The sequence below is a fragment of the Silurus meridionalis genome, chromosome 6 (genome assembly GCF_014805685.1).
Source record: "Silurus meridionalis isolate SWU-2019-XX chromosome 6, ASM1480568v1, whole genome shotgun sequence".
NCBI lineage: Eukaryota > Metazoa > Chordata > Actinopteri > Siluriformes > Siluridae > Silurus > Silurus meridionalis.
In genome coordinates, this window is record NC_060889.1 from 21,432,795 (window position 1) to 21,447,110 (window position 14,316).

General features: G+C 41.8%; 1 protein-coding gene across 3 annotated transcripts in view; it reads right to left on the bottom strand.

Annotated features, from left to right (window-relative positions):
* Positions 1-14,316, bottom strand: part of si:ch211-200p22.4 (phosphatidylinositol-binding clathrin assembly protein) — a 54,871-nt gene that overhangs the window by 21,379 nt on the left and 19,176 nt on the right. For all 3 annotated transcript variants that reach the window (XM_046852741.1, XM_046852739.1, XM_046852740.1), the window contains 7 exons: positions 11,393-11,468; positions 11,180-11,282; positions 10,051-10,144; positions 8,915-9,026; positions 7,342-7,448; positions 5,867-5,908; positions 1,546-1,631 (listed from right to left, as the gene is read on the bottom strand). In XM_046852741.1, coding sequence (XP_046708697.1) covers positions 1,546-1,631; positions 5,867-5,908; positions 7,342-7,448; positions 8,915-9,026; positions 10,051-10,144; positions 11,180-11,282; positions 11,393-11,468 — 620 coding nt within the window. The remainder of the gene's footprint in view (positions 1-1,545; positions 1,632-5,866; positions 5,909-7,341; positions 7,449-8,914; positions 9,027-10,050; positions 10,145-11,179; positions 11,283-11,392; positions 11,469-14,316) is intronic.

Consider the following 14,316-nt stretch of genomic DNA (forward strand, 5'->3'; position numbering starts at 1 on the left):
TGATGTTTATAGTGATATGCATAGCTTTAACAAGGGGTGTTTAGCATTTTTTGGAAGGTTTCTCCAGTGTCAACGTGCCAAATCTTCAATACAGAAGACCGCTTTTGTAAAAAGCCATTTTTTGAGACATGCTACTATACAAAAATGGTTTTGAAACTCTAATGTCGCACACCCTGATGTTATTTATTACATAGTTTAACGTTAAATGTTCAGCCCTACTTTTATCAAGCCGACATATATTTGTATACAGTGCATGCGAAACGTATTCACAGCGCTTCACTTTCTCCACATTTTGTGTTAGTTTTATTCTAAAATGGATTCAATTCTTTATTTTTCCTCAAAATTCTACAAACAATATCCCATAATGACAATGTGGAAGAAGTGTGTTTGAAATCTCTGCAGATTTCTAAAATAAATAAAATCACATGTATGTAAGTATTCACAGACTTTGCTCAGTAATTTGTTGCAGCGCCTTTGGCACCAATTACAGCCTCAAGTGTATTTAAGAATGATGCAATAAGCTTGGCTTTTTGGCCAGTTTCGTCTATTCTTCTTTGCAGAACGTCTCAAGCGCCATCAGCTTGGATGTGGAGCGTTGGTGCACAGACATTTTCAGATTTCTCCAGAGATGTTCAATCGGGTGGAAGTCTGTGCTCGGGCTGGGCCACTCAAAGACATTCACAGAGTCGTCCCATATCCACTCCTTTGTTTCCTTGACTGTGTTTAGGGTCTTTGTCCTGTTGGAAGATCCAGAGTGCTCTGAAGAAGGTTTTTATCAATTTTGCTGCATTGCTGCATTCATCATTCAAGTTCCTGCCACTGAAAAACCACCACCTGTAGGAATGGTATTGGCCAGGTGATGATCGTTGATGATCAGTGCCTGGTTTCCTCCAGATGCTTGGCATTCCGTTCAATCTTTGTTTCTTGTGGTCTGAGATTCCTTTAGGTGCCCTTTTGGCAAACTCCAGGTGGGCTGTCAGGTGCCTTTTTACTGAGGAGTGGCTTCTGCCTGGCCACTCTACAATACAGGCCTGATTGGTAGAGTGCTGCAGAGATGGCTGTTCTTCTGGAAGGTTCTTCTCTCTTGGTCACCTTCCCTAGATCTGTGCCTCAATACAATCCTGTCTCGGATGTCTAGAGACAATTCCTAGGACTTCATGGCCTGATTTGTGCTCCGACAAGGCATGTACATGTGATTTTTTCCCCTCTTTTCTTTTTTTTTTTTTAAATGTGCAAAGATTTTAGACTTATTTTACGTTGCCATTATTCGTTTGTAGAATTTTGAGGAAAATAATGAATTTAATCCATTTTGGAATAAGGCTGTAACATAAAATGTGGGAAAAGTGAAGCGCTTCGAATACTTTTAGATGAAGTGCAAAACAGAATTGCCCAATCAGAGACCAGTCTGATGAGATACACACTGCCTAGTTGTGTGAGCTGTTTTACACTTGTGCTACTGCACCGAGCATTTGGCAACTCATCTCAGCTCAGGTTGCGAAAGGAAACCTCCACCTGGCATGTGTGACACTCAGCACTGTGGCGTACCTGCTGTCTGCAGAGAACTCTTTAGTCTTCTTGCCCTCTAGGGAGGCCAGGTGCTGCTCCAAAGCCTCCAGCAGACTGCTGGGAGCCTAAAGAGACACGGACAGGGTGATGAGAGAACACCAGAATGCACATTCAGCATTTATTTTCTCTCAATATTTACATGCCTGTGCAGCTATCCATCCACCCATTCACACTAGTGATAGATACAGAGTTAAGTAGTGACAGAGACAGAAAGGCAGACAGGAAAATAAAAGACAGATTGAAATAAGAAACATTTAATCTGGTAACCAGTATTTAAGCGATTGAATATTAGTGTGATCTGTTAATATTTACATGAACATATGAGAAAGCCAAAAGCGGTGGACACCTGACCATCACATCTACGTGTGTGGGCATCCTCTTTCCGGTTGCCACACTGTGCGATTTGTATGTCCGAGACAAATTTTGAAAATCCTAAAAGATTTTTCTAATCCTCGCCTTGTCGACATGTTCGCCAGCAGACGATTAATGGCCGATTTCCATCACTTTATTCTCAGAAAACTTTCTGGCAGTGTGGGAAGATTCCAGACTCTTTCCTGCAGTGCGACTTCTCCTACGACGACCGTCAAACAGGAACCACGAGGAGCGCCGAACCTAATGACGCAATTACAACAGCGCGACAACCTCAAACCACCTCGGGGAAAATGTGGAAGCGAGTCACATGGACAGTACAGCAAGATGAGAAACATGGAGGGGAAAGGAGTGTTTGTATGGCGTTTTTATTATTAATGCATTTTACGAAACCAGCTACCGTCGGCGAGAGAACGCGAGTCTGACCGTGTCACCGATTGAAGCTGCAAAACTCTTTTTCTTGTGTGCTTCGGTTTTTGACTCTCGTGCAGTCTGTAATTATGACAAATGAGATCCTACAGTGAGGGATCATGTTCGTACAGTCTGACGAGCAAAAAAAAAAAAGGGTCCCCAAAGATTTGAACTCAACCTCTGAGATGAACCTGAACTCTGACCTTCCCCAAAGGCCTCCTCACCCAGCATCTCATTAATGCTTTTGTAGGCAAAATCTACTGAAGATTATAACAACAACAAAGGAGGAAATGAATTGGACGGGCGTCCAAAGAGCACAGGTGTCCACAATCCTTAAGTCTTGCAGTCCGGATATAAAATGTTTTAATCGTAGCCCCCAGCTGGAAGGCACCATTTGCCAGCCTCCATTTACCTCATCCATCAATGGAAAAGATTCACCGTAGGACCATCACATAGCAGATCTAATATCTGATTTATTTTGATCCCCAACGGTGCTGCTTGTCTTTGGATAAACGGGAAATATTCAAGCTGACAAACTGCATAAATGGTTCATTCAATTCTGCTACTTCTTCCTTTCCAAACACATCTGATTCAACCAGTCAGGAGTATCAAACTGTGACAAGCGGGTATATGCGATTACGGGTGCAAATTTGGGAAACAAAACATCAAACGTTGTCAAACTATTGTTCAAATTTTAATAACTATTGTCCGGTTTGAATCTGCAAAATTGGCAAAAAAAATCATGCAAATTCAGTCTGTCTTTCACCATGGACAGAGAGAGAGAGAGAGAGAGAGAGAGAGAGAGAGAGAGAGAGAGAGAGAGAGACGGATGAGGAAAGAGAATAGTGTAGTCAGACAGGAAACCCGTGCACACAAGAATTCCTTAAAACTGTCATGTCAGCACAAGGCATCCGCCCAGTGTTGCTGCAACACACAGATTTCTGTGCAAAATGCCACTAACGCACAGTGACATTTATTTTGAAAGACAGCCATATTGAGTTTATCAGTGTTAATCATGCAGTGCATCATGCTTGCCCTTTTACACAGAGGTAATCTACAATACGTGCTTGGCAGTGAGAGCAGGCCGTCTCTGTCTCACCCTCAGGTACCTTTTACAAATGGCATCATGTAGGGACATCGAAAAGATTCCTGGAAGCCCAGTGCTAAATACTGTAATGTATACAGCCCTGTACTAGTGTCAATGTTAGCTAAGGCAGTGTCCTCCGTGTCTCGCCGTTAGAGAGAAGAGCACTGACCCGGTGCCAACTTTCCAGATCACATGGTTAATGTTTAAACTGCCCTTTAAGCCACTGAGGGACTAAAACTCTCTCTCCAAACCAGCTGCTGCCGTGTTTCGGTACGGATTTGAACCCGCTCTTGAACCCGTTGTGGACTCGAGGTTGTTTACGCTGCTTTATCAGCTCAAGCGAAGTTAGACGAGTCCTTCGATGGACAAAGAATCGAGTCTTCTTAATTGCAGGCTTCCCGAAACAGACACATTTTAAAGCAATTCCCTTTTATAAGTGTGGAAGAGGGGTTTTAAAACAAAGCCGGCTGCCGGGATCACAATTTATTACAAGTCAAAATTTAAATATTTAAGCCTGAGTCGTGCTGTTAAATCATACATAATGCAAAACCTTCTGACCAATCAGAGCAGAGAACGTCGCCATACTATGCAAGCAATAACGGGAACTCTTGTTTAATGGCTCTTTAGTGGCATTAAATGTAACTGTAAACACATTCAACTACAAGTATCTCCTTTTTTATGCAAGAAAATGACATAATACATATAATCTTTACTTACAGCATGCAGTTAACTAGAACATCTACATGATGACCGCGTGCATATGTTGAACAAATGATCATCACCTCAGCTAAACATCAGCTAAACCTTTCTCCCCTTGCACGGCTTATTAGATGCATGATTCACGCTTCTCTGTTGCAAGAGGAAGCCGAGGGTGAAAACAAACGACCCACGCATGGATGTGACTGCCAGGTAGATTTTTACTTGCTTATATTTCCACAGATTTAAACAGGAACTGAAAACTGGCCAAGCGAAATTTCCCAATACTCAAAATAGGAAGGGCTCTACTGAGAATGTTTTTTTTTGTGCTGTTTTCTACTGAGAACGATCCTGGCAGCTTTACAAAAAGAGAAGAGTCGATATAAAAAGAGAACCTCAGTTTTAAATACAACGCTGCTTTTCTGCCCCGTGGCTCGACAAAGCGAGACGCTGAGAATCACACCTTTGATTTAGGAGCCGAATAATAAAAGTGTGTGTCTGTGAGCGTGTGCATATGTGTGGTTACATCAATACTTTACAAGTGTCTTGCAGACAGCCAGTGGGAAATATTTCTCCCTATAAATTAAACAGGCTGAATGAAGCGCGATAGGTAAAGAAACCTGTCCCCCTTTTCGCCAGCTGCTTAATCATCTCCCTTACACACACACACACACACACACACACACACACACACACACACAGTAGCAGTGGTGTGAAGGCATCATGCAGAGTCGCCTTATTCAGTGTTAGCCTCAGGAAGCGAGGAGCTGACAATAACACTGATCTGTACACCAGATTACACACTGAAGCAGCAAGGTGCATGACCAACCCCAAGCCTTGTGCACAACCCCATCACCTACAATGTAACATCCTCTGATGGTCTGGAAGGAACAGTAAAAGCTGTTACTGAGGTGCTGAAATCTAACACACTCCGAAACACTGTTCTCCTTCTCTCTCTCACATACATACATATATATATATAAATATGCACATTGGTGATTATTGTCGAGATGACACTTTTAAATGGACATTCGCTGCCACCCAGATGAGGAAGGATTTATCTTTTGAGTCTGGTTCCGCTCAAGGTTTCTTCATGCCATCTCAGGCAGTTTTTCCTTCCCACAGTCTCCACTGGCTCGCTCATTACAGATGAACTTGCAGTTAGAGGTCGATAGTTGATTGCTGGAACTATCAGCAAAAATCTATATCAATAGTTTTTCCGGTTTCCGGTCCACTGTCATTAAGACAGCGGCCTCTAGAGCCGCATGTTTTCACACCCGAGCTGCATAAAATATATTATTATTATTATTGTGTTTACAGTTCAGCACTATTTTACATGGAGTGTTATGTTTTGTTTAATATCCATTATATATTTTTTTAAATAGGTAAGTGTGATCCAAACTAGCTTTCTGTATCTGTAAACTCCACCATAAGTTCGACCTTTACATGCACTTATAAGCAACAAAATTATAGCCACTAAAACTTATACACTCTTTTATACAACTCTCTGTAAAGCTGTTTTGAGAACAATGTCCATGCAAACTTGTCTTCAGTTTACTGCTCATTTTTAAAAGCTGGATAATCGATGCACTTTTGACCCATAATGTGGACTGACTGACAAACTGACACCAACCGACAAAAATCAGCTGAAACAGAAACCAGATGTCACAGTGAGGGTGAACAGAGAACAGAGAAGAATGAGAGGGTGGAGGAAGTGGAGATGAAATGTACACTGACCTGAGTGAGATCTGGGATGTCACCCTGATCAATCCCAACTTGCTGTGACGTACGAACAAACAAAAAAAGGCACATGGACAAACACAAACAAACAAAGGGAGGGGAGGGGATAAAGGACAAAAAAAAAAAAAAAAAGAATATAACAAAAGGGTCATTACTTCATGCAGTGTCTGTAAACTGAACACAACAGAAAGATCGATGCGGAAGGAAACGAGAAGGTCGGCCATGCAGCGTTTACTCGGGAGAGATGGAGATGAATGTAGATGTGAGACGTGGATGACGCTTTTTAGACAAACGGGATTTAAAAATCATTTAAAATTACAACAACAAAAAAGCCTGTTACGTACACGCACATGAACAAGTCTATAATGAGGGCAAATTGGATGAATGAAAAAACGGTCTTCCCAAAAACTTGGAATGAAGCTCACTGGATTTAAAGGAGAGATATTTATAATTGAGAGACAGAGTCAGAGAGACAGAGAGAGAGAGAGAGAGAGAGAGAGAAAAAGAGGGACAGTGATTGAGAGAAAGAGGCAGAGAGGGAGGAAAAGAATGACAAGGAGAGAGAGAGTGAGAGACAGAGGGAGGGTTAGAGACAGAGAGAGAGGGAGGGAGAGAGAGAGAGAGAGACACAAAGAAAATCCCCAGCATCTAAACTGCAGATTTCTGTTCAGAAAGGTGCCACAGCGCTCAGAAAGCAGTTAACGCCGGTCACACCACAGAGAGAGAGCGAGTGTGTGAAAGAAAACGCGAGAAGGTTTGCAACTTGAAGAACGTGCGAGAGACACAAATAGCCATAGAGACAGTATGCAAGTGCGAGGAGCTTCATTCTCTACGCTGAGTCTACGCTGCATTAACTTGGATTTTGTTCCAAACAATTTTATGAATTGAGTAATCAATCAGTTTTTAGCATCTGCCCATATATAATTTTATTATTATTATTTATTTTTTATTATAAAATATTCCAATATATTAAATATGATCACTCGATTCATGAAACTGTTGGGGAAAAAATCCAAGTTAATCCAAATCTTTACTGAAATCTGACATTTACCATTAAATGTCAAGGCTCTGTTTACTTTACTTTACAGTAAACTTTGATTTGAATATTAATATTTTATTGCTTAAGACACGAGTTGCTCAAAAATCAGGAATTGAGAAGATTTTGGATAATGACAGATGCCCAATAAATAGAATCCCTCAAGGAAATTATTATCTATTCCCTTTTTTCATGCTACTGTCGATATCTAACGTGAAGCCATATAAAATGTATTTATTTAATTATTTTATAATTGTTTATAATGAATTTTTAAAGCCCCTCCTGTAAGCGGTCCTGAATGGCAGAACGAGTCCCGGTGAGACTCCCAGTGGCCGGACAGTTTATTGACTAAAAAGAAGTTCTGGCGGCACGTGCACAACGTCGGAGTCGTCGTTTGCCGTGTCTGTGTGTTTAATCGAGAGAAATAAAAAGGTACCTCTGCTACTTTGAGAAACTCGGACAGCTTGGTCATCCTGTACAGGAACTTTTTGTAGATGTCCAGAGCATCTTTGCACTGGTTCTTCTTCATATCAAAATATTTCTCTGTGGAGAGAAAAAGTACAGCAGCCATTAGATGAGCGATTTGAGCAAAAGGCTGTAATTACCACATCAGCGAGCTGTCAAAACACACACGGCTGCTTGATAACACCGTCAGGATCCAGACGAACAGAGGGGGGTAAATTGCCTGCTCGAGAAAAGAGAGTGCAACAAAACGTGCCCACGGAGGTGTCGGCTGCAGCGAGGTCTACAAGAAGCACTTTAGTGAACGCTATTCATAGAAATGGCTCGTACTTAATGCCTGAGATACTGCTGATAAAAACAGCTAAGAGGAAGAAAAAAAAGAAAAAAAAAAGAATGAGACACAGATCTGGGCTAACAATAGTTCTTTTTCTGTGCTCAGCTAACATGCGCTGAAGAGAGTATATAAGGAGAGTATAGTGTGGTGGTGTGTAGTGAAAGCCACAGGAACCGTCAGCTCAATACTGCTCCTTAAACACCTAATGATGCAGTTTCAGATACGAGCAACCTGCTGAGAGAGAATGATGCGCTTTCCTCTCAGAGAATGAGAACAGAGTGCCATTTACTGAGACACAGATCAGCCCTTCCCTGAGAGAGTGAGGATAAAGCACCCTTCTGAAAGAGTGAGAAGGAGAACTGTGCAGCCTTCAAGAGGGAGAGCACCCTGAAGAGTGAGGGAACGAGGGAGTAAATAGAGCACCCTAAAGAGTGAGTGAACGAGGGAGTAAATAGAGCACCCTGAAGAGTGAGGGAACGAGGGAGTAAATAGAGCACCCTGAAGAGTGAGGGAACGAGGGAGTAAATGGAGCACCCTGAAGAGTGAGGGAACGAGGGAGTAAATAGAGCACCCTGAAAAGTGAGGGAACGAGGGAGTAAATAGAGCACCCTGAAGAGTGAGGGAACGAGGGAGAAAATAGAGCACCCTGAAGAGTGAGGGAAAGAGGGAGTAAATAGAGCACACTAAAGAGTGAGTGAACGAGGGAGTAAACAGAGCACCCTGAAAAGTGAGGGAACGAGGGAGTAAATAGAGCACCCTGAAGAGTGAGAGAACGAACAGAGCACCCTGAAGAGTGAAGGAATGAGGGAGTAAATAGAGCACCCTGAAGAGAAAAGGAATGAATAGAGCACCCTGAAGAGTGAGAGAACGAACAGAGCACCCCCTAAAGAGTGAGAGAATGCACATAGCACCCTTCTCCAAAAGTGAGAATAAAACACTCTCTCAGAAAAAGTAAGAACTTCTCACACGCCTCAGAGAAACAGAGATTACGACACGTCCCTGCAGCGTATAAAAGGCTGCTCTTTTCTGGGTATGCGAGATACCGACACACCCCTGTGACTGAGAAGATCACGTCATTCTTAGAGATTGAAAGAATAGAGTGCACCTCCTTGGAGCGTATGAGCGAGATTAGGACACACCCCTGTGAGCGAACAAGATTAAAAAAAAAAACACACCTCGGTGCTATCAGAGGCAGAGTGTGTGAGTGTCTCACCCAGCAGGTTGATGACCCCCTCGTTGTAGGCGGCAAACAGACGAATGGAGTCTTTGAAAAGCAGCATGAAGGCAGTATTGATCACACCGTTGGTGAGCTCGTTAGGATTGGCCTGGAGACACAGACACACACACACACACACACACACACACACACACCAAAACAGAATTTACTCAAGTGTCTTCTCGAAACATCAGCCTCAAACCTCAGGCTACAGTGATCAGCCGATGAAACCAAGTTTTTATTGTTGACACATTGTTGAACAACGGTGCGACTTTTAGAAGACTTTCTGATGAATAATTTAGCGGCCGGCACAACGCTAGCAGGTTGCCCAGGTGTGATTAAAGGTGTGATTTGGGTTGCAGGGTTTTTGCTTGTTTTTTTTTCCAAAATATTTTTCTTATTTATGCAGCAGAAGGAAAAAAAAAAAATCTACGTGACCTTTGTGCCTGCAGGACTGGTTTACACAAGATCATGTTTGACTACAAAGCAGTGCACAGCCATATTTGTTGCTCATACGTGTAGATCACTAGTGTTACAGAACGTTTGTAGATCCTGAAGTTCGATTTGCATTTACGGCATTTGGGAGACGCCTTTATACTGAGCGACTTACGATTTATACATCTGCGCAGTCGAGGGTTAAAGGGTCTCGCTTCGAGGGTCCAGCAGTGGCAGCGTGGTCCAACATTAATCTTTAACTGAAATGAGGATTTCGTCTGAATATTTTGTTACTTGGTTACACACGTTTTTAGCTCTGATTTCAAGATGATGAGTGTGACGCTTTTAATTACACATTTTGTTCTACTATCACACCAATTTATTTCAGATGTCCACTATAATCATCATCACACGAATGCAGAAGCGCTTCAGAACTTTAGAAAGATCTAAAGGATTTCAGGATCGTATCCATCAATTATCTGAAACGAGTACCTAAATCTAGTTGGTTTCATCAGCCGGTCTACACGAGCGCACACTGGAAATGACATCGTGTGATTGATGAGGCAAGACACACAGGTATATATATATATATATATATATATATATATATATATATATATATATATATATATATATATATATATATATATACACTCGCACACACGCCAGTACAGAACGTACAGACGCAAAACACACACCTGAAAGTCAAGCAGCGCATCCAGCTGGTTCTGAATAATGGGCAGAGTTTTGATCAGCTTCTCTGTATTCATGGTGCGCATCACTCCATCAATACTGCACAACGCACAAACACATATATAAACAAAACAACAAAAACAAAAACAGAAACAAACGCACAGAAACAAACACAACGACCAGAGGTGCTGAAGTGTCAGTACTCCAGCACACGAGAAAAAAACACCACAGAGGTCTTTGTTCTGGCAGTATATATGATATTGAAGAGATTTTTTTATGACACTATGGTTTATACGAGTGTATTTCGGTTTGCAGCTTTAGAGCGCCATTTAAATTGAAATCTTTGCAGAAGGGAAAACGCAGCTACTCCTCAGTAGCTGTGCAGCAGAGCAGCTCTGATGTAACCAGGATGGCTGGAGGACAATCTTGAAACATTCTCCCTCAGTGAAAGACTGAAGTGTAAAACACAAAAAGCTAAATAACTAGCAGAAAATTGGTGGTGGTGGTGGGGGGGAATAGACAGTACGTGGGTTCTAAATATCAGCTCGTCACACTCCGGCAAGGAACGGAAGCTCCCGAGAGGCATCTTACTCGCGGTCTTTAAATAATCGTCTCGATCGGCTTACAGAGGCAACTTCATTAGTGCTGTAACGGGCACGCCTGACTCGACTGCAGCCCACAGAGACCCAGAGTACAGGCGTTCCACAGTAAACAAGACGTTACTGTGGCCAAATTAATGAACGCCTAATAAATAATAAATAAAATGCACCACTTTATGAGGAATTTTATGGGAGACTTTTTTTTCGAACGTTAGAAATCGTTCTTGATAGTTATTCATTTGTCTCAATGCACTCGTAACCTCGAAGATTTCATGAGCACCACATACTGTTCCATTATTTTGGACGTGTAAAAGCATATTGTCGGGGACGTGGCCACACACACACGCTGCTTGCTCGTTAGTAAGTCACATGACCATAGCGTGCGTGTAGGCTGTTACAGAAAGTGTTGCTTTTCTGGCGAATAAGGCTTAAGACAGTCAGCTCTCTTTGAGTCAGCCACTCAAGAGAAGGCAATGATTTACAAAAAAAAATAAATTAATAAAATAAAAAAGACCTGCAGATGTTTGGGGCTTACCCTCTCTTCATCTTGGTGAAGTCGACAGCTACGAGCCGGTAGGACAGAGCCTTTTCGTTCAGATAGCGGCTGTAGCGCCTGATAAATGTGGACATGTCATAGCCTGACAGAGAATAAGTGAGAATAAACCAATGAGAGAAGGCCAGTTGGAGGACAGGAAGAGAAAAGCGTATGTATGCAGGGAGATTATGCTTGTGCACACTCGGGACTTACCTTGCAATGCACCTTTATCGAGGAAATTGTTGAGGTTGAAGAGAGTGTTTCTCGAGGCCAGGTACTGAATGAAACGCTACAAGACACAAAAACGACAGAGATTACAATCAGTATTTTGGCTGATGTTCTGCCGCACGTGACTGAGAGACGGCAGGTTTATCTACAACGTGACGACTTTGAGGACACTGCTGATAGGAGGAAACTCCCTGTTCCGGCTGAAACGCGTCTGGACTAAAGCTTTTGTATAAGACGTGAGTTTTCAGAGCTCTATGGGTTGGCAGACACGCTGCCGCCGCCGCCGCCTTTCAAGGCTGACGAAGCCGAGGCTGGGAAAAGCAGTCTGGAAATTCCCGAACAGAGGATCATCCAATGTTCCAAGCAGTGATCTGCTCAGACATGACTGAGCAGCATGTGATCTTTTCCCAGCCCTGGCAGAGTGTGGGAATTTTGGGGGATTCACGTCAAAACACCAGAGGAATGCTAACGATTAATTTCACAAAACTACTTCCGTTCCCTAATTTTCCTAGTTAGGAAAGAGTTTTGTGAATCAGGAACCTCCACAGCCTTTTCGACAACGTTAATTGCGTCGATTCGAAAGCCAAACAAAAGCTGAAATTATGGGTTTAAAACTGTAACAGGAGATTAGAAAAAGTGAAGAGTGAAAACGGATCGATGCCACAATCAGATGAATGAAAAAGAAATCTAAAAGCAGCCCCATATTCATTACACTTTACTAAATAAATGCTATGATTATTGACTCCACACCCCCTTCAGCGGGAATGACAGGAATGGAGCCACGCCTCCTTCACAAGCCCAAATGCCATTGATATCACCGTTTTGCCGTTTTCTCATTTTCTACTAAACATGCAGAGAAAGCGGTTCGGCCGGTGCAACTAAGCTGTTTAGCTTTAATACAGGGGAAAGAGGGCATGAGAACTTCGAGATCTCTACAGTCAAGCATTAAATATAAACCTTCTGCCAAAGGGCAAAAGTATTAAACAGCAGAGTTATTTCATCAGTCAAACTTCTTTTGTGGCTGTTTACACTAAGGGAACAGCAGCTTTACCTGAAAGAGCCCAAAGCTTTTTTTTTTCCTATCAATGCTGCAAAAAGAAAAATCTCAACGGATTTCTTCAGAAAATTTAAGCTTCTACCGCCTCAAGATATTTGGTGACTGTAAAGAACCTTGAAGATGATCATGTGGTTCACCTTTTGCCCTGTTTTTTTTTCTCTCCTCACAAAAAAGTTCCTAGGATTGGCTCAATCAGGACGCATTTCCTGCGACAACCAGGATGTATACTGGTTTGAGAAAAGCAGCCGCGCTCTGTTCCAAGCTGATCCTGAAACGAGACGCTCGGCAGATATAAGCGGTGACGCAATTCAGGGAATGATGGAGAAAATCCAAACGTTTTTTTAAAACGACTCTCACCTTTTGCACCAAACACCGATTTGCCCTACAGCTGGAATTACACTGCCTGTGGCTGAAAGCCGAGAGGTATGATATTGACCGCATTTCTTGTGAAAGAAGCTTGAAAGCGGGGTATAATTGATGCTGGCAGAGTGACTCATTGCCCCGAGGTGTCCACACAATTGAGTTAAAACCAAACAGATTCACAAAAACGACAGAAATAAATGGTTGGTGGATTCACTCATTCACTCAGACATACTGTTAGTAGAATGCTAATGTCAGGGAGAAAACTGTATGTGTACACACACACACACACACACACACATATATATAAATTACCCAATGCAGCAAAAAGTCCCAGTAAATACAAGCAGCAATCATCTAGCAATCATCTTTGGAGATCTCCTGCTATTCTAATGTCCCACACTTCACCCAGCTTTTCTAGTCAATTTGCATTGGTTGGGAGGGAAAATGTGAAAACAAATGATAAAATCAGCTTCTGCTGCATGGAAAACAAGCTCCTACCCACCAACCCTTATTTATGTCATAGGACAAGTAAAGTAAAAACATTCACAAGCAATCAAGAACCAAGAAAAATCAGAGGGGGAAAAAAAATAACGAGAAAAATAAATAAATAATAGATTTCGGCGAGATCGTGCGTCTTTTGTTTGAACTACGAAAGCCAGTGGTGTTTTTATGAAGCTGTTGAAGGCTGAATCGTGTTTTCATGTTTTACAGCTGGGTTTTTTTTTTTTTCAGTGCAGCATCCAAATGTGTCGAATTTAGCTGGATTTTATTTGCGCATCCTCGCTGCAAGCAAACGCCAAATGCTGACTATAAACAAAAACCTCTGAAATAAAGAAATACACATCATAAAAAAATTCCAGGAATGTGTGTGTGTGAACATTTGATATAAGAAAAAAAAAAAAAAAAAAAAAAGGCAAATGATTTCCAATCAGCTTTGAGCCACTCACCTACACACCTACAAATTTATTGATCATTTAATTTTTATTTTAAAAAAAATATATATATTTTTAGGTATAAGGACAAGCTTACTGGTAATTTCCGATACTAATATTGCAATGTGCATATAACTTGCAGTCTATTGAGCAATCAGAGGAATCATCATGTGCTGAGCCCATGAAGGGTGGTGCTCAGTGCTCGCAGAACTGAAGTGCTCATGAGGAGTGCAACAAGCGGACTCACTAGCTTAGGACTTCAAGGTTCTTTTGTACTCAACACAAAACGTCAGTGAATAAAAGTCTTGAATCCAAAGTTCTTCGTGTGACTGTTTAATTATGAAACTCACAACATAAAAAAATAAAACTTGGGAGCTTTACTTTTCTTACAAATTAACTGTGCAGTTCAGTGTAGGTCAACAAACTGTGTTGCTCCAAAGTCCAGTGGCTTCTGACTGTTCTTTCATACTAAATCGAACAGCCAATCAAATTACAGTATACTAGATCACTGGCAAACTGTTTACATTCCGATTTCTACGTTTTATTTGCAACACAGG